The 25951-nt window shown below is 36.1% G+C and overlaps 1 protein-coding gene across 1 annotated transcript in view; it reads right to left on the reverse strand.

Annotated features, from left to right (window-relative positions):
• SLC2A13 (solute carrier family 2 member 13) overlaps positions 1-25951 on the reverse strand; it is a 381960-nt gene that overhangs the window by 310112 nt on the left and 45897 nt on the right. The window contains exon 2 of the mRNA XM_007090808.3: positions 15739-15898. Within this exon, the coding sequence (XP_007090870.2) occupies positions 15739-15898 (160 nt within the window). The remainder of the gene's footprint in view (positions 1-15738; positions 15899-25951) is intronic.

The raw sequence follows: 25951 nt of genomic DNA on the forward strand, positions 1-25951 counted from the left end.
TGTTTAATGATTAGTTAACAATTCTGCAGAAATCATAAAACAGAACATTAATTTACTTTAACTTCATGTTTAAAGACTTTCAAGGATAACTTTTATAAGTTTTATTGTTCACTCACGTCTATCAAATATATTAAACCACTGCAGAATAACATGGCAAAGGGGCTACCTGGGAACAGTCCACCCCCAGTCATAGGGAGCAGGGGAAATGCAAATTTAACAACAAAGACCTGCTGGTGTCAAATGAATATCCTATTATTCTCAACACCAGAGTGTCACTATAAAAATAATCAGCTATTAATTAAAAGAAAATATCTCATTTGTGAGGGTAAACTTGTACTGCTCGCTTTGAACACTGCACCAAACTCAATTTGAGTATCTTTTTTCTTTAACATACACATACATTTTTCATGTAGGAAAAATATAAGTAACATACACGGCAGGAGATAGTTTTAAAAGATGACTGGGAACAGAAAATTGTCTTTTGATTTGATCCTTTTAAAATATATTACATAAGGGGCATGACAGATCTAACACTGCTTTCCATAACACTTTGTTTTTTCAATCTCTCCTTCCCAAAAGCCTCTCCAAGCCTCTCCCCTTCCAAAATGAATTGTGCAGGAGTGAGGAACTGCACCCTGCATCCACGTTCTGTTCATTTCTCTTCTGTTTTTCTTCCTTAAATTCCCAATGTAAAAAAGGTTGCAAATGCCTTATGATAGAAGAGCTGAATGATTTATGGTTTTAATTATAAGTCAAGCTATTATAGAAAAACTATCACGGCTAAGGAAGTTGTATTACAATATGTTATATTTAAAACAAATTGTATGCAATTGTTTTTATAGGTCTTGAGTTCTACTAAGGGAAGACACTTCACTCTGAGAAGCATATAAAGGTTTTTTGGACACTGCAGTCATTTAACCAATTATTCTAATAGGCCATGAGAGCATTAAGGTACAGTTCAATAATCACTTCCTTGTCTCTCAACCTCACACTGTTAAAAGTATGTATTTTTAAACCAAATCTCCACCTTATACTCTAGTCACAGAGAATGTTGTTATTTTTCAAAACACTTAGATTAGCTCAGTGACAATCTCTGAAGTTTGTCCCTGAGATAGTAAGGATTTGTAGCAATATTCTCTAATATCCAATACTGTCTTATAATACACCAAAAAAGGGTGACAAAACTATATATATAATTCCAATAGTTTTATTTTCATCCTCTGTCTTCTAGCTTGCATTGTTTATATCTATTTCCTATTGATTTACAAATATGGTTTATGTTAGCCCTTTTCTGCACAGCATGCAAAAGAGGAATATCATCATTATTAAGATACTAAGCCTTATTCTTTAAAACTCTACCGTTTCCAATGAGCATCCTTTTACATAGAACTATGAAATAAACTACACCTTTTTTTTTTCTCTTGAAACAGTTCATTGAAAATAAAAAGGGTCAGCAGTTAGAATCAGTACATTCTTTGAAAGTGATACCTAATGAAGATTTGCTTTATTTGCTTGGGAAGCTAAGGCTGAATTCCTATGATCTTTCTGAGTTGCTACTCTGAACTGTTTACCCAGCAAACATCACCTTTAATGTACATTAAATGCCAAACTCTACACCAATCCTTAAGCATCATGAATGCACTTAAAAGCAGAGACAGCGTAGTGCTGTGTCAATCCAAAAACATCCCCCCAAGCTGGAACTTTCTGATATATATCACTGGGCCCTGTTTAGGGTAGTGAAATATTTTCCCCTTAAAAAGGCATAGTCCAACCCTTTCAAAACACATTCAAGAACACTGCTCCTTCACCACTACATCTTGAGCTACCTGACTTCAATGTTCCTATGGATTTTGAGTTTTTTCACAGACTTTTCATATACTTAATAATCATGTGAGTGATATATTTACTAAAAGATCACTATTCTTGGATTTACAAAAGAAATGCTCACCATCATATATTAATCACAAGATATTTACATGATAATCACCAAATATAAATTATAACGCATGTAATATGTTTCTACTTCATGCAAGTTTTAGATGCAAAAAGATAATACTGAATCTAGCCACCTGCTGTAATTACAACTCACTTGATAACATATTTTTCAAATTTAGTGCAAGACTCACAACTCCATTTTAACAGATAAAAAATTAAAATAATAAAACACTGAAAATTGAGATTCCAGGCTGGTAAATTAATTCTCCTTTGCCTTCAAGGACCATGTAGAACATCAACACTGATGACTGACATATCTGATAACCTGATGGCAGCAGAGAGTAAACAAGAGACCAAGGCTGAAAGTACATAAGAAAAAAAAAAAAAATCAGCATGTCCCAGTTGGAATCTTTCAAGTAAAAAGCAGACAATATATGATCAGCAAATGAGCAAATTTTGTGTTACCTGGTGAAAGATTCTGTGTTAACAAAAAATCTTGCCAAATATGCAAACATAAGAAAATGTTAATTCTACGTAGGTAGGGGAAACACCTCGAAGTAATTTGATATTGGTATATGAGATAGGTAGTTTGACCAAGGTTATTTAGAGAGTTGTGATTATAATAAAAGCAGCAAGATATGCTTACTTTGACAGAATAAGATGTGATATTAAACAAATGAATGTATTTTGCACAGATATTAAGTAGTTTTAAACTACATGGCAAAATACAGGGACTTGCACAAAATGCACAGTACTAGTGCTAGAAATAAAGCACACACAATCACATCTACACACATATTGTCTTTTTTTTTTTTCCACTCATTTTTTTTTTTTTTCCCAGAGCTTTATATCCAAAGCTCTGCGCTAGGGATTTTGGAGATACAATGATTCACAGACATCCTTTGCTTCAAGGAACTTATACACTAGTAATCATCGAACAAAACAGGATTACATTTAATTGTTATGACTGAAGCTTGGGCATAGTGTAGGAATAAGGACAAAAGTTATTTCAACAAAGATTGTTAGAAAAAGTGTCATGGCAAAAACAACATTTATATTAGTCACTGGCCAATGCAGAAAAGGGATATAATGGAGGGAGCTGACAGAAGGTGCAGGTTAACATTTTTTAGGGAAATTTTGCATAGAATAAAGAGTTCCAAGGTATACCATTCTAAGAGTTTGAGGGAAAAAAAAAAAAATATATATATATATATATATGAGTGTGTGTGTGTGTGTGTATATCCTTATAACCATCCTAATAAAAAAAAAAAAACAGAACACTTCCATCATCCAAGAAATTCTCTATACCCATCTGCTTTCCAATTTCCACTGCCCCAGATAACCAATGACTGAATTTCTGTCCCCATAGCTTATTTTGCAGGTTAATGAACTTCATATGGAATTATGGAGACTGTGCTCTCTTGCATCTAGCTTCTTCCAATCATAATGTTTTTGAGATCCATCCATGTTGTTCTATTTCACTAATTGATTATCTATCCTTACCAGTCTGTCTTGATTACTTTAGCTTTATGCTAAGTCTTGAAATCAGGCAAAACTCTCCCAACTTTGTTCTTCAAGATGGTTTTGGCAATTCTAGATCCTTTACTTTACTTTTCCATTTTACCTGTGCCCAGTTTTTGGTAGTGCTGTGATTTTTAAGCAATATGCCCATCTCCTCTAAGTTGTTGAAGTTATTGGCACAAAGTTGTTCAAAGTGTTGCCTCATTATCCTAATAACATCCGCTGCAATGATGTGCTCTCTTTTACTCCTGATACTGATACTCCAGATATCCTGATACTGATAAATTGTGCTTTAGCTTTTTCTTCTTAACCAGTTTAATAAGTCATAATCAGTTTATCAATTTTACTAACCTTTCCAAAGAATCAACATTGTTAATTTTTTATATTGCTTATCTGCTTTCTATCACATTGACTTCCAGTCTTTATTATTTTCTTCTGTTCTCTCTGGGTTTAACATGCCCATATTTTTCTAGCCTTACATGAAACTTAGACCATATGATTTTTCCTCCTCTAATATAATCACTTTAGCTACATATTTTCCCCTAAACACGGCTGAGGCTGAATTCCACCCATTTTGACATACTGCATTTTCTTTCCATTTAAAACTATTTTCTAATTTTTCCTTCTGATTTCTCCTTAGATTCATAAGTTATTTAAAACATGCTGGTTTTTGAAGATTTTCTGGCTATCTTACTAATATTTAATTTAATTCTGGTATGGTCAGATACCATATGCTGTTAAGATTCATTTTTAAAATTTATTAACATTTATTTTATGGTCCAGGATATGGTCAGTTTTAGAGAATGTCTAATGTCAGTCTGAAAGAGGCAGTTAACAGTGTTGTCTGGTTTTCCTATAATCTTACTTTTTGTCTGGTTGTTTTTATCAGTTGCAAAAAGTTTCAAATTCTCCAAATATGAGCCTGGATTGATCTATTTTTTCCTTTAGTTCTGCAAAGCTTTTTTATTTTATTGTAGTGAAATATAAATAAAATAAAGTTTACCTCTTGATCATTTTTAGATGTAAAGATCTATTAACATTAAGTCCACTCACAATATCGTGCAACTACCATCGGCTAATTTGTGTTTATGCATTTTGAAAGCTCTCTAAAGAAACTATACATTTTTTATTATTATTATTTCTGATTAGTTCATTGTATTATCATTATGAAATGTCCCCTTTTATCACTGGTAATACCGCTTATCTTAAAGTCTTACTTTGTGTGATTATTAACATAACCACACTAGCTTTCTTATACTTAACTGTTCGCATAGATCTCTTACTTTTAACCTATCTATGGCTATAATGCCATATGCCATAATGCCTAAATTGTGTCACTTTTAGACAACATAGGCTTGTGTCATGCTTTTTGTGCGCAATGAAAATTTTTACCCTTTATAATTGTTGTAATAATTGGGTTTTAAGTCTACCGTTCACTATTTGTCTTCCATTTGTTCCATCCATTACTTTTACCTGTGTTCTTCCTTTTCTAGCCTTTGTTTAGCTTATCCAAGTATTTTAAATATTCCATCTTAATTCTTATAATGGCTTCTTAGCTATGTATTTTGTATAATGTATTCTGGTGGTTGTTCTGAGGATAAAAACATGCATCGTTACTATTTAAAGATAATATCATAACTCTTCAGAAACATGTGGAATTTCCATTTACTCCCCTCAACTTTTTTACTATTGTCATCATATATTCTATAGCTCTATGCATTACATTTAAATGTAAAGTCACAGGTCTTTGAAAAGTTTGAGGCAAAAAAAAACAAAAAACAAAAAAACAAAAAACAGATAATGTCCTTTATATTTAGCCTCCTATTATGATAGTTGGTATTCTTCCTTACTGTAGATGAGCTTTTATCTAGGATCATCTCCCTCAGTCTGAAGAATTTCTTTCAATACAGTTGGTCTGGTGGTGAGATTCTCTTAATTCTACTTTATCTGAAAGCATTTTTATTTTACCTATATTTTGAAGGGTATTCTCCTACCAGACTGACATTTTTCTTTCAGTACAGTTGAACCCTGAGCAACATGGGAGTGAGGGCACCCACCCTGTGCAGTCAAAAATCTAAATATAGCTTCTGACTCCCCTAAAACCTTAACCTACTGTTAACTAGAAGCCTTACCAATAAAATTCAATTAAGTTAATTAACACGTATTTTGTATGTGATATGTATTATGTACTGTATTCTTACAATAGAAAAGCTGGAGAGAAGAAAAATCATAAGAGAGAATACATCTACAATACTATACCATATTTATCAAAAAAAAAATCTGTTCAAACCCACATTGTTCAAAAGTCAACTGTATTTTAATGACGACATGCCATTGTTTCCGGACCTTCTAATGTTCCTCTTGTAAAGTTGGCCATCATTTCTATTGCTGTTCCTGTAATGTGTCTTTTTTTTTTTTTTTTTTCTGGGATCCTAATTTTCTCTGGGCCTTCTGTTGTCAGCCGTGTGATTATGATATGTTTGTGTTTGCTCATCTTTATATTTATCATACTTGGGATTCACTATGGTCTGGAATCAGTAATTAGTGTTTCAACCAAATTTTGGAAGTTGGCAGCTTTTTTTTTTTTTTGCTTTCTCTTTTTCTTTTTTTTTTTTAATTTTTTTTAATGTTTATTTATTTTTGAGACAGAGAGAGACAGAGCATGAATGGGGGAGGGTCAGAGAGAGAGGGAGACACAGAATCTGAAGCACGCTCCAGCCTCTGAGCTGTCAGCACAGAGCCCGACGTGGGGCTCAAACTCACGGACCGTGAGATCATGACCTGAGCCGAAGTCGGACGCTTAACCGACTGAGCCACCCAGGCGCCCCTCTTTTTTTTTTTTTTAACACATTTTTCTCTCATTCTCTTTTTGTTGGACCTCAACAAATGTAGACAAAAGTCTAATGTATATTAGACTACTTAGAGTTAATTAGAGGTATATAAGAATATTCAACATTGTACCCTAGGTCACTGAGGCTTTTTTCTTTTTCAACTTTTTTATTTTCTCATTTTCATATTAGATGATATCAATGGATCTGCCTTCAAGTCACCAGACCCTATCTTCTGTCATCTTCAATTTGTTAAGCCCATCCAATGGATTTTCTAAGTTTTAATTTAATTTATAATTTCAGACATTGTACTTATAGTATTAGAATTTATACTTGGTTCTCTTTTTATAGTTTACATTTCTTTGCAGAGATTCGCCATCTGGTCACTCAACATGACTATCTTGTTTGCTAAGTCCTTCACCACATTAATAATAGCTGCTTTAAAGTCTTTTTCTGTTAATTCCAACATTTGCATCATCTTGAGGTCTATATTGGCCAATTTTCTTTTAATTATGTATCATAAATTGTGTTTATTCACATGTTTAATAATTTTTTGTGTTGTGAGTATCGTGAATGATAAACTATAAAGACTCTTAGATTTTGTTCTCTTCTCCCAAATAATGCTGACTTTTTCCTATCAGCCTCCTTGAGTTTGGGGAGCTTTGGTTTTATACTTGGGTTAGTGTGAATCTGTTTCAGTTTTGGCTTGGTCTTGGGGCAAATCCTTAGTCATGCAACAAAGTCTTTATTTCTAAGGCATGATCCTTCTGCAGTTCTAATAGAAAACCTAAGCTGCAGCCTCAAGTTTCAAAATCCAAATATGTCACTCCTCCTATGGGCAAGAAATATAATCTCTCCCAGTTTTTATCATCTTGTAATTATTGTTTTCCACAGGCTCCAAGGAATCTCTCCTGTATATTCATAGTTCTGAGGTCAGTAAATATTTGCAGTAAGTTAATATTCAGATTTGGGGGATTTCCTCCTATATGAGTCATTCTTTTCCTGGATTTTCACCTTCAAATTCCATCCCACTCTGCCCACCCCAAACTCTAGCCATTGACACTGTAAGCCAATAAAGCTGTAGTTTTCTACTTAAGTTATAGCTGTCCAGTATAGATTAAGGGCTGTCCTCAAGTAAAAAGTCATAAATGTAGACTTTGAGAATCAAAACCCCTTCAGTTCCAACCCACCTTTGGAGATGGTGTTTTCCAATGCCTTAAACAGTTTTAACATTCTGTCTGTGGTTTATAACGGTCATCTTCAGGGGAGATTAGTCTTATACAAACCACTCTCATTAGCAAACTATATTCACTTTTTACCTGGAAAATTCAGATACCTGAATATGAGGGATATTTTTATTGCCATATTTAGATATAAGATAGAAAATTAACCTAAGACTTTCTGGAGATAACAGCAAACAATACCTTACGAGTTTGTAAATATGTTGGCCATCATTAACTCATTTGATCCTAATAACACTGTACAACTGCTAAAACGTTAGCTACATGAGGATATTAGAACTCAGGTAAATTAATGTGCTGTGAAAGCAAGTCTTAAATCTTTTCCTCCCACAACACTATGATACCTTTATAATAAATAGTCTTGTATCCTAATTTTGTCAATGACAAAATTACTAATATCCTCAACATTAAGATATTAACATGTCATCAAGCTGTTAGCCAAATCCATCTTCCTTAAAATGGCCACTGCACCGAATTTTTTTAAATGTTTATTTATTTTTGAGAGACAGAGCATGAGCGGGGGAGGGGCAGAGAAAGAGGGAGACACAGAATCCAAAGCAGGCTCCAGGCTCTGAGCTGTCAGCAGAGAGCCCGACCTGGGGCCGGTACTCATGAACCACAAGATCATGACCTGAGCCAAAGTCGGGCACTTAACCAACTGAGCCACCCAGGCACCCCTGCACAATTAGATTTTTAAGACAGCTTTATATCCTGTATTTTGTATGGAGCCAAACACGAATGATCTATTAGTACTAAATTATAACACTTTCCCCAGCACCAATTTGTTTAGAAATGTCACCCTTTTTGAAATATTCTGAAAAGCATATTATTGACATGATTTAAGTTGTAAAATATAATGGAGAGGCTAATTTTTCATCACAAAGTGGTATTATTTTGAAAATTATTTTCAGTACTTTGAATAAGCAAAATAAATTCAATGTACTGCTAAAGAGAATGCAAGGGATTTAAAGTTCTACTTATACCTACTGAAGACAGCCTTTCTATGTCACCCACAAATTTCCCAACAGTAATCACAGCCCTCCAACTAGCTGCTTTAAAACTTCTCACTATTGGATACAGGAGTACTGATGCATAGGGGCACTTGTACCCTAATGTTTACAGCAGCACTCTCAACAATAGCCAAATTATGGAAAGAGCCTAAAGGTCCATCAACTGATGAATGGATAAAGAAATTGTGGTTTATATACACAATGGAGTACTACGTGGCAATGAGAAGAATGAAATATGGCCCTTTATAGCAACATGGATGGAACTGGAGAGTGTGATGCTAAGTGAAATAAGCCATACAGAGAAAGACAGATGTGTTCACTCTTATGTGGATCCTGAGAAACTTAACAGAAGACCATGGGGGAGGGGAAGGAAAAAAAAAAGTTAGAGAGGGAGAGAGCCAAACCATAAGAGACTCTTAAAAACTGAGAACAAACTGAGGGTTGATGGGGGGTGGGAGAGAGGGGAGCATGGGTGATGGATATTGAGGAGGGCTCCTTTTGGGATGAGCACTGGGTATTGTATGGAAACCAATTTGACAATAAATTTCATATATTAAAAAAAATAAAATAATTAAAAAGAAAACATTTAAAGGGAATAAATAAATAAATAAATAAATAAATAAATAAAACTTCTCACTATTGCCCACACATGACTGGTCCTTTCATACCAGGGGGTTTTTGAAAATTACATGCCACCTAGAATTTATTTCTCCCTCACTACGCCTGGAACTTATTCAAAAAGACTCAGCTCAAATATCTTTCCATCATAAAGCTAAGTTATTCACACACCCTAAGAGCTTCCATAACACTATCCACCATTTAATTAACATAATGATGAAAAAGTCTCTCCATTAGTCTGTGAGGTGGCTGAGAACAGGTATGTTTCTTATTGGTCTATCTCTAGTCCCAACCACAACAGTGGTATACAGGAAGTGCCCCCCAAATTTTTTTTAACAACTGAATGATTTCCATACTAACTGAAGTCTGCAAGTGTTACACCTCACTATCTCACACTTACATTCTGGCGGGAGCCTCATAAATATTTTCTTTGCATCCATCCAACAGCCAAGTGTTCCAATCAATTCTGGGCATTGCTCTCATGTTAATCTTTGACTCACATTATAGCATGCTCTGCTCAAAAAATAATAGCTTCCCTTTGCCTATAGATGGAAGTTCAAAACCTCTGAAGCCTAGAATTCACAAACCTCTAGAATCTGGCTCCCCTCTTTCATGTTCCTCATCACCTCGGTTTCAAGCCTTCTGATCCTACCCTCAGCTAGCCTATACTCTGTCCCAGTTTCCACCTCTGTCCACAAATTCTTCAAAGAACTCAGAACAATGTCACACTGTCCATGAATTAGCTTGAAGATATTCCAGAGAAATCTCTCATACAGATGTTGCTAACACTAATATTTTGTGCTTCTCATTCAACACTTACATTTCCTCAAATTCTATTTCTTTAGCACACAGACAAAAAGCATCACATAAATGATGAATTTATCTAGCACATACATGTGAAAATATCTAGCATACTCAAACACTTCACAAACAACTGTCCATGGATTAGTGAGTTAACTCTAATTTTAAAAAATTAAATCTGAGAATAAAATGAAGAAAAATCAACATAAAAGAGTATGACTTAGCCTCTCTATAGATAAACCAGTCTTATTACTCTAAGTCACATGGTAATTTATGTAATTATAAATAGAGGAATACTCATTTGAAAACCAGCTCTGGCCAAGAGAGAGGAACAAAAAGTGTTCTGGGGCCAGGGAGGCATATTATTTTGAGAGATGGAAAGTTACATGGGCTCAGAAACTAATTTTCATTCTCTGATTTTTATCCTTAAGTAAGAAACACTTATGATTAATAATTTAGTTTTTAAGCTATCTATGAAGTAAATGTATTCCTCAACATACATTAATGAATTGGTATTTTGGTTTAAAAATCAATACCATTTCACTTTAGGTAAGAGTCCCTTCCCTAGAGCCGAATCAATTCAGCTCTGTTCAATAAACATTAATTGAGCATTTTCTATGTTCCAGGCCCTTTCCTAGATCTAAAAATGAGTACAAAGTCAATGACACTCAGGAGCTCCAAAGTGAATTAGAGAATACAGGCAAAAAAGTAACTAGTTCAATATAACAGAAGTATAAAACAGTGAAGCTATGTATAAAGTCTAATGAAAGGACAAAGGGACAAAACCAGTTTCACATGATACACAAAGCAGAGATTTAAAGGAGGAACAACACGTGGACGAGTAAAGCAGAACAGGTTAGGAAAGCATTAGAGGTAAAGTGAGCAGAAGGAAAAAAAAAACGCAAGATGCAATTGGTGTATAGGGTATACAGTCATGGTTGTTGTATAGAGGAGGAGGGAGGGAGGCAACGTAAGTTCTACAATCTAGAAAAGCAGGCAGAGACTGGACAATGGAAGACACCACAAACCACTGTTTTGTTTTTGTTTTTGTTTTTTCCTACGGGAAATGGAGAGGATTTGAAATATTTAAGCAGTGGCATGTCCAAGTAAGTGTTTTACACAATCATGGTGACAGTTGTTAAATTTACTCTGTTATATATTTATCAAAGGCCTGCCACAAGCCAGGCTTTAACTCAGCAATTAAAAAGAGAAAGTCTTCATTTGCTTGAAGTGTAATGAGTAAATCTATGTTCAAATAAGCATGATTAAAAAAATATCAGCACAGAAAATGGCAAACAGTGATAAAACCTGGTATCATTAATGCTAACTACTGAAACACCTCTGCCACCTTTATAAGCACTATAATACATTAGGTAAAAATAAATTTTTTCCAAACGTCATGAGTCATCAGGGAAATGCAAATCAAAACTACAATGAGATGCCATCTCACCCCCACCTATGATGATTATAATCAAAAGATAATTATTTCTTACTGTGTAGAAAAACTGGCATCCTCATACATCGCTAAGTAGAAATGTAAAATAGCACAGTACCCTGTAGAATAGTCTGCCCGTTTCTCAAAAGGCTAAACATAGTTACCATATGACCTAGCAATTCCACTCCTAGGTATATACCCAAGAGAAATGAAAACATGTCCACCCTGAAACCTGTAATGTTCACAGCATTTTTATAATAGCCAAAAAACAGAAATGTCCATCAACTGACAAATAGATAAACAGAGAGTGGTTTTATCCATACTATTTGCCAATAAAAAGAAATAAAATACTTACACATACTACAACATGAATGAACCTTGAAAATATGTTAAGTGAAAGAAGCCAGTCAACAAAGGACCACATATTGTTACATGAAATATCCAAAATTAGCCAATCCATACAGACAAAAAGTAAACTGATTGCCTAGAGCTTGGAGGAGCTGGAAGGTTGAAGGGTGGCAGCTAAGGGGTACAGAGTTTCCTTCTGGGATAATGAAAATATTCTAAATTTGATTACAGTAATGGCAGCACAGTTCTGTGAATACACTAAAAGCCAATGAATTATATTTTAAATGGGTAAACTGAATGGTATGTATCTCATTAAAGTTGATTTTACAAAATTCTAATTTTTAATGATCTCTTCAAAATCCTTATTCCTCTTTCCTCATGAAGCCAGATGATATTTTTTTTTCCCAGAAAAGAAGGTCTGATAACACTAGAGTGCTTTAAAAATACTAGCATTCAATTTTCTACCGGCAATGCTCTTTTCTAGAAAAACTCATCTTCTAGTCGTTCAGCAGAAAATAATTTATTTCTATGACATCCAAACAATAAAAGAACAGTAGATTTGACCCATCTGGCAGAAAACATGGGTTATTCTTTCAAGAACATCAAAAGCTAAGAAGTTTTTCTATCTGATTAATCAGTTTCATCTTCTATATGTTTTAATCTGATCACTAGTGTAGAAAATTTCAGTAACCACGTTTTACATTATAAACTGTTGGAAGGAGAAGGAGGAAGAAAGAGGTTAGATTTCAAGTAGGAAGAACTGGCTTTAAAGTCTTCTCTGTTAACAGCCATCTGGCCTCAACCAAATATTTAAAATGTTTAGTAGCTTGAAGTAGAGTTTCAGAGGCAATAAAAGTCAAAAAGGAATAAAAAAGAAACAATGTTAAAATATCAAAACTCTTGTAAAATAGGGGACATCTTACTTCGTAATATACAAAAATATGAGTATGAAAAAAATGCTGTACTTAACATTTACACCCACATTTTAATTAGGATTTTTGAAATATACTGCCACAAAAAGGATGAATTATTTATTGTTATAATTTTATTTTTCTTAATGTTTATTTATTTAGAGTCAGAGCACAAGCAGGGGAGAGGCACAGAGAGAGAGGGAGAGAGAGAGAAACCCAAGCAGGCTCCACACTGTCAGTGAACCACGTCATGAACTATGACATCCTGACCTGAGCTGAAATCAAGAGTTGGACATTCAACCGACTGAGCCACCCAGGTGCCCCAATTGCTATAATTTTAAATAAGTTAGTATTGCTGACAATTCTAAAGTTGATGTTGAGGTAGTACTTCAACCTTTATTTGCTTATAACCACACTCTATTAGCCCAGGAAACAGATGAGTTAAACACACTGCTAAGAATACTAAATACTGGAAGAAAAGAACACACGGAAAATTCACCAGCTGAAAAAAAGGTAACATGTTTGCACGTGGACACAAGTGAATGTGTATTCATGCAAACAATAAGTTGAGTTCTAAGTGATCTAAGATGTTAATGCATTCATCTGAATACCAGCCCAAGTTAGTTTTCCCATCCTCATATATATATATATATATATATATATTTTTTTTTTTTTTTTTTTTTTTTTACCCCTCGGTTCTCTAGTATTGTGGGGAAAATGCACTGCAAGTATATAGCCCCAACTTCAGCTGGGATCCCATGGATATGTGGAAAATCGTTTTTGTCTCTAGTCTTTTATATTTTCTACAGAAGCTATAAGCATTTAACAGTTATCTTCCTTAGGCATCTTCCCAATCACCTCCAAGTCTCATCTGTACTGATAAAGAAAATACAAGCCATAAGATGGCTTTTCCTTCAACCTCACAACTTACCTATAAGAACACCATCCTTTTATTCATTCATCAGAATAAATAACTATGTGATTCAGTGTTTATTGATCATTTCCCGTATGTGAAGCAGTGGGCTGAAAACTTCACCTATAATAATTTAGATCTCACAATAATCAAACAAGACAAGTATTTTTGGTCCCATTTTTTACAATACAAGAGTAAAATTCAGGGAGCTAAGTAACTTGTCCAAGGTTTGAAGCTAATGAGAGGCAGAAAGCAGATCTGAATCCAAGTTTGTCTATAACTATATCACTCTGCCTCTGAAAGTGTTCTAATGCCTGACCCAAGCAAGTCTCCCACTTCTACAGAGGGACACCACATTCATAAGTAATTTCCAATACTGTATGATCTTTCTCTTTTTTCTAACCAGTACAAAGATACCTAAATTACTATACTTAAGTAAAAAAAATATGGCTTATGCACTTTATGTTTTCATTTAAAAACAGATTTTTATCAGTTAAGGTCTCTTTGCAAACTTAAAACCCAAAAAATAGACTTTTATAGCATATAAAATATAAAATATAGCATATAAAATAGACTAATAGCATATAGGGGCGCCTGGGTGGCTCAGTCGGTTAAGCGTCCGACTTCGGCTCAGGTCGCGATCTCGCGGTCCGTGAGTTCGAGCCCCGCGTCAGGCTCTGGGCTGACAGCTCAGAGCCTGGAGCCTGCTTCAGATTCTGTGTCTCCCTCTCGTTCTGACCCTCCCCCATTCATGCTCTGTCTCTCTCTGTCTCAAAAATAAATAAAACATTTAAAAAAAAAAATTAAAAAAAAAAAAGCATATATATATATTAGTTACATAATAAGTTTTTTAACTTAATGTAAATGATTTAGATCTGTTTAAAGACATGGGTTGAAAACTGACTTGCACTGAGTTTCCAAGAAAAACTGAAAATATCACTTTACACTAGGAACAGTTATCTGTCTTTCTGCTCACCTACAGAGTGGAAAAGAATGATGAAATTTCCTGTTTCTTCAATTTTCCAGTAATTTCTCAGTTTGGCAGAGATTCATTCTTTCATAGGTAGAAAGTGGTTTAGCAACATCTGCAGAAAGAGCTAATGCTTTTAAGAACTGTGTCCTCTCTTTAATGTCCTGACAAATGTAGGCCCTAACTGGCATCAATGAGTTTTCTCACATAACTTTTAATAAAACTTCATCAGGCTCAGTCTTTAATGGCTCATCAAGGCACATGATTTACTGTGCTTTTCACATAGAAGCTTGATTGCCTACATCCGCACCACATCAAACCCTTTTTTCTTCAGCTGTTAAGAATTCACTTCAACACTGTAAGCACCATGCATTTATATAAGGACTAGAGTCTGTCTTGTTCAACATTCTATCCCCAGCACTCATACAGAGTAGATGGTCAATAAACATTTGTTGTAATACATGGTAGCAAGAAAATAACTTAGAGAATATTGTATAACCTGCCACAGGTTTTTAATAAAATTTCCCCGAAGCAGTTACATCAATCTGTTGTTCTGAATACTATGAAGTATGATATCAAAATCCAGAGCCTATAATATCTTTAAGCTTTAACAGAAGATTAGTTTGTTTCTATGACAGTCAGTTTGAAAATATTTTAGAACAGTTTTAAAAACATTTTTCTCATCTCTTTTGATTCAAAATAAGCCAAATAGTGATTAAAGAATAATTTGTGTATTTTAAATTTATGTATATAATAACATATTTTTATATAGCTAAATCAGTATCTTTAAGGAGTGGGTTTTCTTTCACTCAGGTCAGAATGTAGATTCTCCAATCCAAAAAGGATGTTAGTTACATCTGCAGTTCATAAACACCTTGTCAATCACTGATACAATTCAAGAACTCCATACATATTTATTGCTGCATTCATTTTTAAACAAATATTGCAAAAGATTACACACAGTGTGAGAAATGTCACCTAAATGCTAAAAAGTCTGTAAATATCAATTCATAATGGTAGGTTCCTTGTCTATCATTAAAATAAATACCAGCTTCTTGTCCACTTTCAATTTTGCTGAATGCCACCCACTTATAAATTAGTTATAATGATCCAAAATACCCAGTTATATTTTCCTATCATTTCTCAATTTTTCTCCCATTCTATAAAAAGATGATTTGAAAATTAACTGTAAGGACAATTTACAGACCTCCATCCATCCTTTTGGAGATAACTGAAGGCTCCATCCACAACACTTGCAAAGAACTGGCCTCCAGTGATGAAGAGAGTGTTAATGGTGACTAATCGACCTCTTAAATTGGGCGGTGAGACTTCAGCGATGTACACTGGCACTGTCATGGAGGCAATGCCTGTAAAGAAACAATGGAAAGTCAACAGAGGACATTTACTCAAGGTTTCTGTTGTAAATACTGATGCTAGACAAAGACACACATACACAGCCTTGGTTTTCTACTTTAAACCAAGATTCACCAGATACTTAAAGATTCTGTCTGTAACTAGTGACTACCACAGATAAGTAAAGACGTATGTGGAGACACCAATCTCTGAATATCATTTTTCATATTATCATGTAAATAACTACAAATTAAAACTACCTCTAGAGCTATCAGATAACTTTACAATGCATATAAAGCACACTTTATAAGTTTTGTGGATGAAAAATAAGAAAATGCTCTCTAGATAGAATACAGTTATCAAAATATTTTTAGTCTATACAGAAATATAATCAGACAATGATGAGAATAAAAATTATCCCAGAATCATATTAACTGTTCAAATTCATCAGTTCCAGTAGACACACACCAAAACTGTTAATTGGTTTACTAATAAGAAATCCATACATTAAATCACCCTATTCAATTGGCTCAGTAGAGAATTCTGAAGTAGATTATAATGGACAATACTATGGAAATTTACAGTCCTCAAGAACATATGATCTTAACTATAAAATAAATGGCTTTATGGCTAAGGTGTATTTAGCTGTATGTGCTTAAAATCTGTTTCTATCTAAAATTAATGCAGCATAATCTATGGTAGTAGTTCTAGAACTTCACTGATCACTAAATCACTTATGTGGCCATCTCTCTCTCTCTCTCTCTCTCTTTTAACGAAGATGAAGATGCTCTCACCTCACCCATCCTAGACCTACTAAATAAAAAACTACAGAGATGGGAGATGGGTCTTTTTACGACTTCAGTTTTTTTAATTTTTATTTTATTTTTCTAGAGAGAGAGTGAGTTGGGGAAAGGGGGGGGGGGCGCGGAGAGAATCTCAAGCAGGATCCATGCTCAGCACTGATCCCAATGCAGGGCTTGATCCCACAACCCTGGAATCATGCCCTAAGCCGAAATCCAGAGTCAAACATGGAACCAAGCCACCCAGGCACCTGGATCTGTCTTTTAAAAATCCTCCAAGCATTCCTGATGCACACCGTCAGGTGAGCTAATCCAAATTTGAGCTAATCCAGAATTATTACCTAAAAGAAAATCTTGGTACTCTTGGCCATATCTAGCTCACTTCCCAGTGGCACTTCCAATTTCTAGGTATGTCTGATTAATTAATCCCAAACTAATCCATATTCATCTAATCGATATTCACGAAAGTAAGTTAAAAACAATCAAAAAGGATTATCTAAGAAAATATGATCTTTTTTATATCTGTAGATACTATAAGTTGATCTCTAGATTAAACCAGAACACCAATGGGTTGCATAACACACCCATGAAGAAGAAACTGCCTTTTTTTTTTTTAATGTTTATTTATTTTTGAGAGAGAGAGAGAGAGAGAGAGAGAGAGAGAGAGCGCGCGCGCGCATGAGTGGGGGAAAGCAGAGAGAGAGAGGGAGACACAGAATCTGAAGCAGGCTCCAGGCTCAGCTGTCAGCACAGAACCCGACACAGGGCTCGAACTCACAAACTGTGAGATCATGACCTGGGCCAAAGTCGGACACTTAACCACGTGAGCCACCCAGGCGCCCTAAGAAGAAACTGCTTTTCATGAATTAATCATTACAATGCCAACAAAATAGCCTATATTAAAGGTAGCAGTACCAAAAAACCTGTTGCCGTGTTTTCTGTACAAGGGCTGCTGAAGGTGCTATCTACCACATTCCAGATAATGGGAGACATCTGTCTCCAGTCTCAGTGACTACAATAGTTTTGCCTCTCAACAAGTGACCTGTGTTTATGGGCACCATAAACCACACAGTTGTCTTTTATTTCCCTCTTTAGGCAGTCACAGAGGCCCACCTCTACCAAGCGTTTTGGACTTGATGGTATTTGTTCTGTGAGCTCTATTCCCTCCTGATGCCACCACTGTCTCAATTTCCACCTATTTTAAACATATGTTTTACCACATTTTTATTTGCTTTGTTCCATATTTGACCCAAGCAAATAAACAAACAGACAAGATTTAAGTAATATATCTGCTTCTGTACTACTGAAAAACTACTAATAAGTCTGCACACAAGTCAGACGATTAAATCTCTGAACTGTACACTCTGTAATTTCCACCAGTATTATCTGCTGCTGTAGCATCTGTCAACATACATAAATATACACGAAAAGAACCTTAAGATTTTAAGAGTTTCATAAAATAAGCATGTGTCAGTAGATAAAGTATAGTCTTTACAATTAAATCATCACCTAAACAGCTGAAAGTTTCCATCTGACTGCTAATCAATTTAATAACACAAATCATACTAAATTGGCTTTCATCTAACTTGGAAAGAGGAAACATCTGATGCATATGTTGACAAGTTAATTGTATACTCTTTTTAGTTCTTTTACAATTAGAACACCTCAATAAACTTAATTGTCCGGACTTCTTTTCCGGCTTTGGTCTGGCTGTAAACAGGAATTCTGTTGCTCTCTTCAGCCAGACATCTTCACTCAACCATGTAACCTGCACATTTAAGCATGGGAAATCAGGACTGTGGTTTTAGGCAGCACATGCTTGTCATATAGCCCACAGATTTTACTTGATAGAAATGCAAGGATGTCGTCAGGCCCTTATAAAGGTTTATTATTAAAAATAAACACTAGAACCTTGAAAAGTAACAGGGACTGGCAAAGAGAAAAGACTGAGGAACTATAAAAAGACAGACTCACTGGATTTAGAATTGAAAAGAACCTCAAAAGATGTGCCCAAGTAGTGTTCACATTGACTTAACCAGTGTTAGAACTGCCTACATTCAATATTTCACGAGGACTGGTTATCTTATTTAATCCTCAGAACACCTTTCTAAAAGACATATGATTATCCCCATTTTGCAAAGAAGGACCTTACCCAGGTCACATGATGAATAAGTGGAGGAACCAGAATTTGAAGCAGACAGACATTCCAGAACCCAATTTTGAAAGTTCTAGACTCTACTCTCTGGCCACAACAGATGAGGATAGGCTCTGGAACCAGCGGGTTTAAATTTTAGCTTTGCCACTCGCCAGCTGGTTAAGTCTGGACAAACTAACCTTTTTGGTCTCCAGCTTATCCATATAATGGGAAGAATAAAAGCAATTCTTTCACAGGAGTTGAGATTTAATGAATTCACAGTCAAAGCACTTAAAATCGTACATAACATATAGAAAGTAGTCCCTAATGGGGGTGCCTGGGTGGCTCAGTCGGTTAAGTAGCTGACTTCGGCTCAGGCCATGATCTCACTGTTCGTGAGTTCGAGCCCCACATCGGCTCTGTGCTGGCAGCTCAGAGCCCGGAGCCTGCTTCAGATTCTGTCTCCCTCTCTCTGCCCCTCCCCCACCTCGTGCTCTCAGTCTCTCTCCCTCTCAAAAATAAATGTTAAGAAAAATTTTTTTGAAGAAAGTAGTCCATAATGTTAGCAATTATTTCTATGATTACTGTACCTCTAGTTGTGAGGCATTCTAACTTTTTTGATTTAGTTTGACTTGTTTTAGGTGCTAACATTATCAGGATGAATATAAGTCCACAAAACAGGGTCTCTGTTATAAAAGAAGCTGCACACAAACCCTACTCATATAAACGGCCAATCAGATAATAATTTCCAAATACCATGGTAAGGGTCACAGTACAGTGACACACTGGGCTCCATCCTGTGATGCTGACAACTGCTGTATGCTAACAATGATTGCATGCCAGCTCAGAGAGGCTGGGTAGACAATTCTACAGAGAAGGGCATGGGCTTAAAATAAATATGAAATGATATGGGATTTTCTCAGAGGTACACAAAAGATGTGAAGCAGAGTATTTGTGGAGAGGAGAGGCTGAGAGAGCCCAAATCACAGAAGCAAGTACCCATCACTTGGATATGCTCATCGCATATTTGATCTGAGCTGGGCACTGTGCTAAGCACTGGGGACACAGTGCTGTAAGAGAGACATGTCCTCTGTCCTCATGGAGCTTAGCATCTGACAGGCAAAATGTGTTTGAACAAGTAATTAGATGTCAAATGTGATGGGTCTCACCAAAGGGAAAGTGTGAGGAACATGAGCTCATAGCAAAGGGACGATGAAGGACTAATAGCAAAAGGACTCCAGCTTGAGGAATCAGAGAGTTCTTGGATGAGAAGTTCACATTTAAGCAGAGATTAGGTGAATGAGTAAGTTAGAGCTTGATGATACTGTGGGAAAGGTGACACACACTTTAAAGGATCAGACCAGCTTAGACAAAGGCCTTGAGGCAAAAGGAGATGCATCCTGCTAGAGAAAGGGGACTATTTTTTTTTAAGTTTATTTATTTATTTTGAGATAGAGGGATAGAACCAGCAGGAAAGGGGCAGAAAAAAAGAGGGAGACAGGGTATCTGAAGCAGGGCTCAAAGTCATGAACTGTGAGATCATGACCTGAGCTGAAGTCAGACGCTTAACCAAATGAGCCATCCAGGAGCCCCAATAAGGGAGACTACTTCTAGAGACACAGAGACCAACCTGACTATTTAAGATCTTAGTGGACGTATTGAGGACTAGGTATTCAGAAGCCTTTAAGTAGTATAATGGAAGAAAAGGCACAATTAGAATCATGTTTAAAAGAGTCCTTCTTGTTGGAGTATGAAAAACCAATTGCAAGGGAGTAACGGGTACAGTAGAGGCAATGGAGTAAAAAGGAGAGATTCCAGAAGTACATATTTAGTACCTAGGCTAGCAGGAATTTGGATGGAACATGAAGGATGAAGAGAGGAAGGACTCAAGGATGATGGTCAGATGTCTGGAAAGAGCAAGTAGGAGCATGATAGGTACTTTGTACAAACATAAAGGACACGAGAGAAGCAAGTGTGGACCAAAGATGATAAGGTCAAATTTTAGCCAGGTTGAGCCAGAGGTGCTCTGTGAAACACACAAGTAGAGAGCAAGTAGAACATTCCCTGGGTATGTTGGAAATACAGATTATTTACATGTGAGTGTTCACAGCCTGCCTCATTTCTCCTACCCAGTAACTCTGTCAAAATAACCAACCTTTCCTTCCTCGCTCATCCTCTAGGGAGAGTCTGGTATTTGTCACCCTAGTTCTTGAGCCATTATCATGCTAGGCAAAAAAAAAAAAAAAAAGGATGGAGAAGAAAACATGGACCAAAGATCTAGTTTATGGAGAGAAGTGCAAATGAAAAAAAAGCCTGGAGACAGTTGTGAGGAGCTCAGGGTCAGTATGGAAAAAAATGGGAGCCTAGAACTCAGGGACTGATAGAGGCCTGATTTGAGATGAGGGGACAGAGGGGTAGATAATAGAGATTTTAAGATATGTTGCTGAGTTATAACCTACATGTTACTATATTCTTCAAGACACAAAAAGACAATATTACTATCCAATTGCTTTTTAGTTACTAGACTATATATATTTAAATGCAACTTCAAGGTGAGACTAGGTTCAGTGGGGCTTGGAAGTTACACAAATCTCTGAAGCTCAGAAGATAATTCTGTGTGGATGGCACATAAAATGGGAACCATGGGAATGGATAAGAGCTCCCAGAATGGAAGAGGAAAAGAATGCATAGAATGGAGTCCTGAAAAATTCCAGTAGTTATGGAACTGTTAGATGAAGAAAGTATGAAGGAGCAACAAAGACTTTTCTAAAGTCTCTTTTTATGTTACCATTTTGTATGATCATGTATCAGGTCACCTTATCAATAGGGAGGTGGGACAGGTATCATTCATTATCCCTCTAGGAAAGGTAAAGAAACCCAGCATCAAAGACAGATAGGAAGAGATTTTCAGAAAGTCACAAAAGCAGGTTAATGTCAAAGTGAGTCTCACAGATTCAGGTTCCCTAATCTCTTATGTGTCGCTTGAGGACCAAGGACTGTGCCTCTGATTAGAATGTGATCCTTCAGCAATTTCTCAGACACATTTTCTTTTTGGACCTATTACCTTAGCTAGCACACGTGAACTTCTAGTGGACAGGCGGGTCTTTTCTCTGCCCCCTACTAACGGCTGCTGTGACATACTAATATCAGGTGTCATGTTAAAGAGCTCAAGCTAACTAGTGAATTGAATATGATTCACTGTATAATTTCCAGCTAGAAAAGTGTAAACCCACAATAGAGAACTATAAAAAAGATGCTGGTGTTCAGGGAGAGGAGAAGACTCCACATTCACTACTGCTAGCTCACCTTGCTATTAATAAAATAGCCATGCAAACTATAACTTACAGATTTCTAAACACGGTGCCAAGTTTTGACAAACCTGGGTCATTAAGGTTCTATCACCCCTCTTTTCTACTTTGGGGAAACAAATGGAATTCTATCTCTAGACAAAGGTCACTGTTCCAATGAAGGGCAGTTAAGTAATACTGTATGAAATCCCCTAAATTAAGAAGTACTTCAGGGGTACCTGGGTGGCTCAGTCGATTGACACTGACTCTTGATTTCAGTGCAGGTCATGATCCCAGGGTCATGGGTTTGAATCCTGCATTGGGCTCAGTGCTGAGTGTGGAGCCTGCTTAAGATCCTTTCTCTCTCCCCAACACCTCACCTCTGCTCTTCCTCAATATGCGCACGTGTGCGCGCACGCGTGCACACACACACTCTCTCTCTCTCTCTCTCTCTCTCTCTCTCTCAAAAGTATTTCATAAGTGGGATTAATGATATTTAAAGTTTAGGAGAAAAAAGAGGTTAGAAAGGGAGAGAGCCAAAACATAAGAAACTCTTAAAAACTGAGAACAAACTGAGGGTTGATGGGGGGTGGGAGGGAGGGGAGGGTGGGTGATGGGTATTGAGGAGGGCACCTTTTGGGATGAGCACTGGGTATTGTATGGAAACCAATTTGACAATAAATTTCATATAAAAAATAATAAAGTTTAGGAGAGTTCTATGAAGAACGTTGGACTTATTCCCTATTCCAAACATTAATCAAAAGAAATGTCTGGTAAAGAACAAATTCTTAATAGTCCACACTAAACTGATGACTGGAAATTAACGTAAGCAACGGAGTGATACAAGGTCCTGTTAACAGCTTATTGGCTTAAACACAACCACAAATATCTGTGTTGGTATTGTTTCTGAATATTGTTAGAAAGTTTGATTTCTTACAAAACAAATAAAGAGGTCTACCTCAATGAAAACTCATTATCATGCTTGGCCTTGAGGAGTTTCACCAGAAAACTGCACCTCAGACACCACAGTGCAACCCGATTCACACTCTCATGCTGCCAAGCTGAAGCACCATCAGCAGCACAGAACGCTCTTGAGTGTAGAAGCTGGCTTTCAAAAACTGCTGGAAGCCCTTTTAAAGCTCTGAGTCAGAAGTATAAATAATTTCATAAACAAACAGCATTAGAAAATCCTGTTGCGATGGGTAAATACCCATGAACCACAGTAGCCTCTCAGCACAAGCCAGGCAGCAACTAATTAGCTTCTCAGAAAGAAGCACATGAATCTACCTTTTAATAATAATGCTTCCTGAACAAGAAGGATTATGAAGTCCTAACTTCATTTTGCAAACTACTGCCCTATGATCTCTAAAGGAATAATTTTAATAAAAAGAAGGAATTTGTCTTAAAAAGTGCCCCTTACTAAAGTTGTTTCAGTTTGGCTGTCTTGCCCCAACTGCTGTTTGCATTCTGCTAAAGAGTCAAAGAGCTACCTTTACCAGGTTGTTAACACCCTAGAATTTATCTTTTAGTTTATTCTAAGGAGGCCAAGACTTTCATAAACACTGCTAGGCAACTTCAAAGAGCTGTAAGCCCCAAATTATTTATATATTAAAATATATACAACACAAAATACTGCTAGAACAAAGGAGCCAGGTTATGGGTGAGATTCTATCCATGGAGATAACTAGCAGAATTAGTGTTCTATAATGTTAAAAAGCTCTTCACAAGGCATTATAAACATGTCACCATCATTTAAAGCCAGTGCCATCTCTTAACGGCCTAAATGACCTCTCCTTTCATACTACTTATGAATATAATATTGACCTATTCATGTTCTTTTTTAACAGTAACATCTCAGTAAAATCTGGATCACGCTGTTTCTCCAAGCCCAACTACAAGCCCTTTAATGGAATGATTATAACTCACCTACCTTCTGTACTATAACTTGCCTAAGTGTCAAGCACAGACCTTGGCTTAACCGTTGACTATGACTTTGGGATGCATGTAGAAAACCATATCCTTTAAAATTACTGCCAACTGATTGGTTTTACACTAAATACATTATTCATTAGGGAAAATTTGGAGGTCACGGGTCAGAAGTAAATAAACATCACCTCTAATCACACCACCCACACATAACCACTATTAAAATTTGGTTATAATTTGCAGTACTTTTTACATAATTCTGTAGCTTTAACTCATTACATTTCAAACACTTTCCTTCTCTTTATAACTATTCTTTTCTCAAAAAAAAAAAAAAACACCTCAAACTTCTTACAGAAGCGAGTCAGGTATGATAAATATAGAAGCCAAATGAGTGAGACATAGAAGGTACAACATACTCTGCAGGCCAAAGAAAACAGCCAAACAAAACAAATCCCTGCGTAGCCCTATACAACCATCTGGAGTCTGGTTTGTCACCCTTGTAGGACAAGATCATTTTAAGTAATGGTATAATATTCCAGCATTCAGATAAAGAGAAGAAAGAAGTGTTCCTAGAACACCCAGATGGAAGCAGGCAGGAAAAGAACAGAGAAGGAAAGAATTTTTTAACGGGGAGAGATGGAAAATAATGAAATCAACGCATATGTAAGAAATGTCCTAAAACAGAGCAGAGGTTATAAGAGAAAGATAACTGTAGGAAATGGCAACAAAAGTGGAAGCAGTATGCTTTTACACCCGACAAATGGAATACACAAAGGTTAATAAGAAATCAATACATTTTCCTCGAGGCAGTGAATTTAGCAAACAGGAACTTAAGTGGTGCTTTGTCATATTTAGCTCTATGTGACATCTAGAGGTAAATGCTCTAGTACAGCAAACAATGTGGACCTAAACAGCAGCTCAAGGCTGTGAATCACCTGAATGCAGATTGTAACTGAATAGGCACAGACAAAATACAAAAGAAATGTGTACAGAGTAAGATAAGCCCAGGGCTAGAATCTGGTTGTAGAAATATTCATGCAACAGATATAAAGGGCTAAGAAGTAAAACAGAAGAAGATATTAAATATTAGAGTAGCAAAGTAATAACTGAACACCCATCCCCCCAAATTTTTTATCTGTTCTTCAATATAAGATCTGGCCTTGCCTAAAAATCAGGAGCAGAGAGCCATGAGGAGAGAATCAGCTTACCGACAAAAGAATTAAATTAAACAAGGAAATGGGTAGGGTAAGAAACACTAAAAAATTAATAGAATATGTAAATAATTACAGAAGTAAGCACCATATTGGAGGCTGCATGAAATCTGAATCAGTATGGAACATCAATTTGAGATGCTCTCTGAGAATGGAAAGCAAAGGAAATTCAAATGACAAAAGATATCATTGAAAGATAAACCATCATTAAATAAATAAATAAATAAATGGGCCTACAGATAGGTAGCAACAACAAAACACACTCTGGAAAATTTTGTGATTTGCAAAGTTAACAAAAATTGATCAAATCTTTTATGTATACAGCAAAAGAAAAAAACAGCTCACCCACCTAACCCAGCAATATGGAATGCCAGCAAGGACCACAGATATTTAAGGAGGAAATGTGATTCAAGTATTTTAGATCTTGCCAACTTGTCTTTCAGGAGTAAGAATGTGAAAGACATTCTCAAGTAGCAAACTTCTCTGATAAACCACCCATTTACTATTTTTGGAACAACCTCTAAACCAACCCCAAGATTAGCAAAAACCTTAAGGATAGGGAAGTTTCGGTATAAACAGCTCAGAGGATCTGCCCCTCATTTAGTCTGGACTACAGAAATCTTCTGAGTAAGTAGACCACTGAGTGTTCACTCAACCCTTCTTCATATGGCTCCTCTCTTTTCTCAGTTCTAAGTAACATTTCTTGAGC

The sequence above is a fragment of the Panthera tigris genome, chromosome B4 (assembly GCF_018350195.1).
Source record: "Panthera tigris isolate Pti1 chromosome B4, P.tigris_Pti1_mat1.1, whole genome shotgun sequence".
NCBI lineage: Eukaryota > Metazoa > Chordata > Mammalia > Carnivora > Felidae > Panthera > Panthera tigris.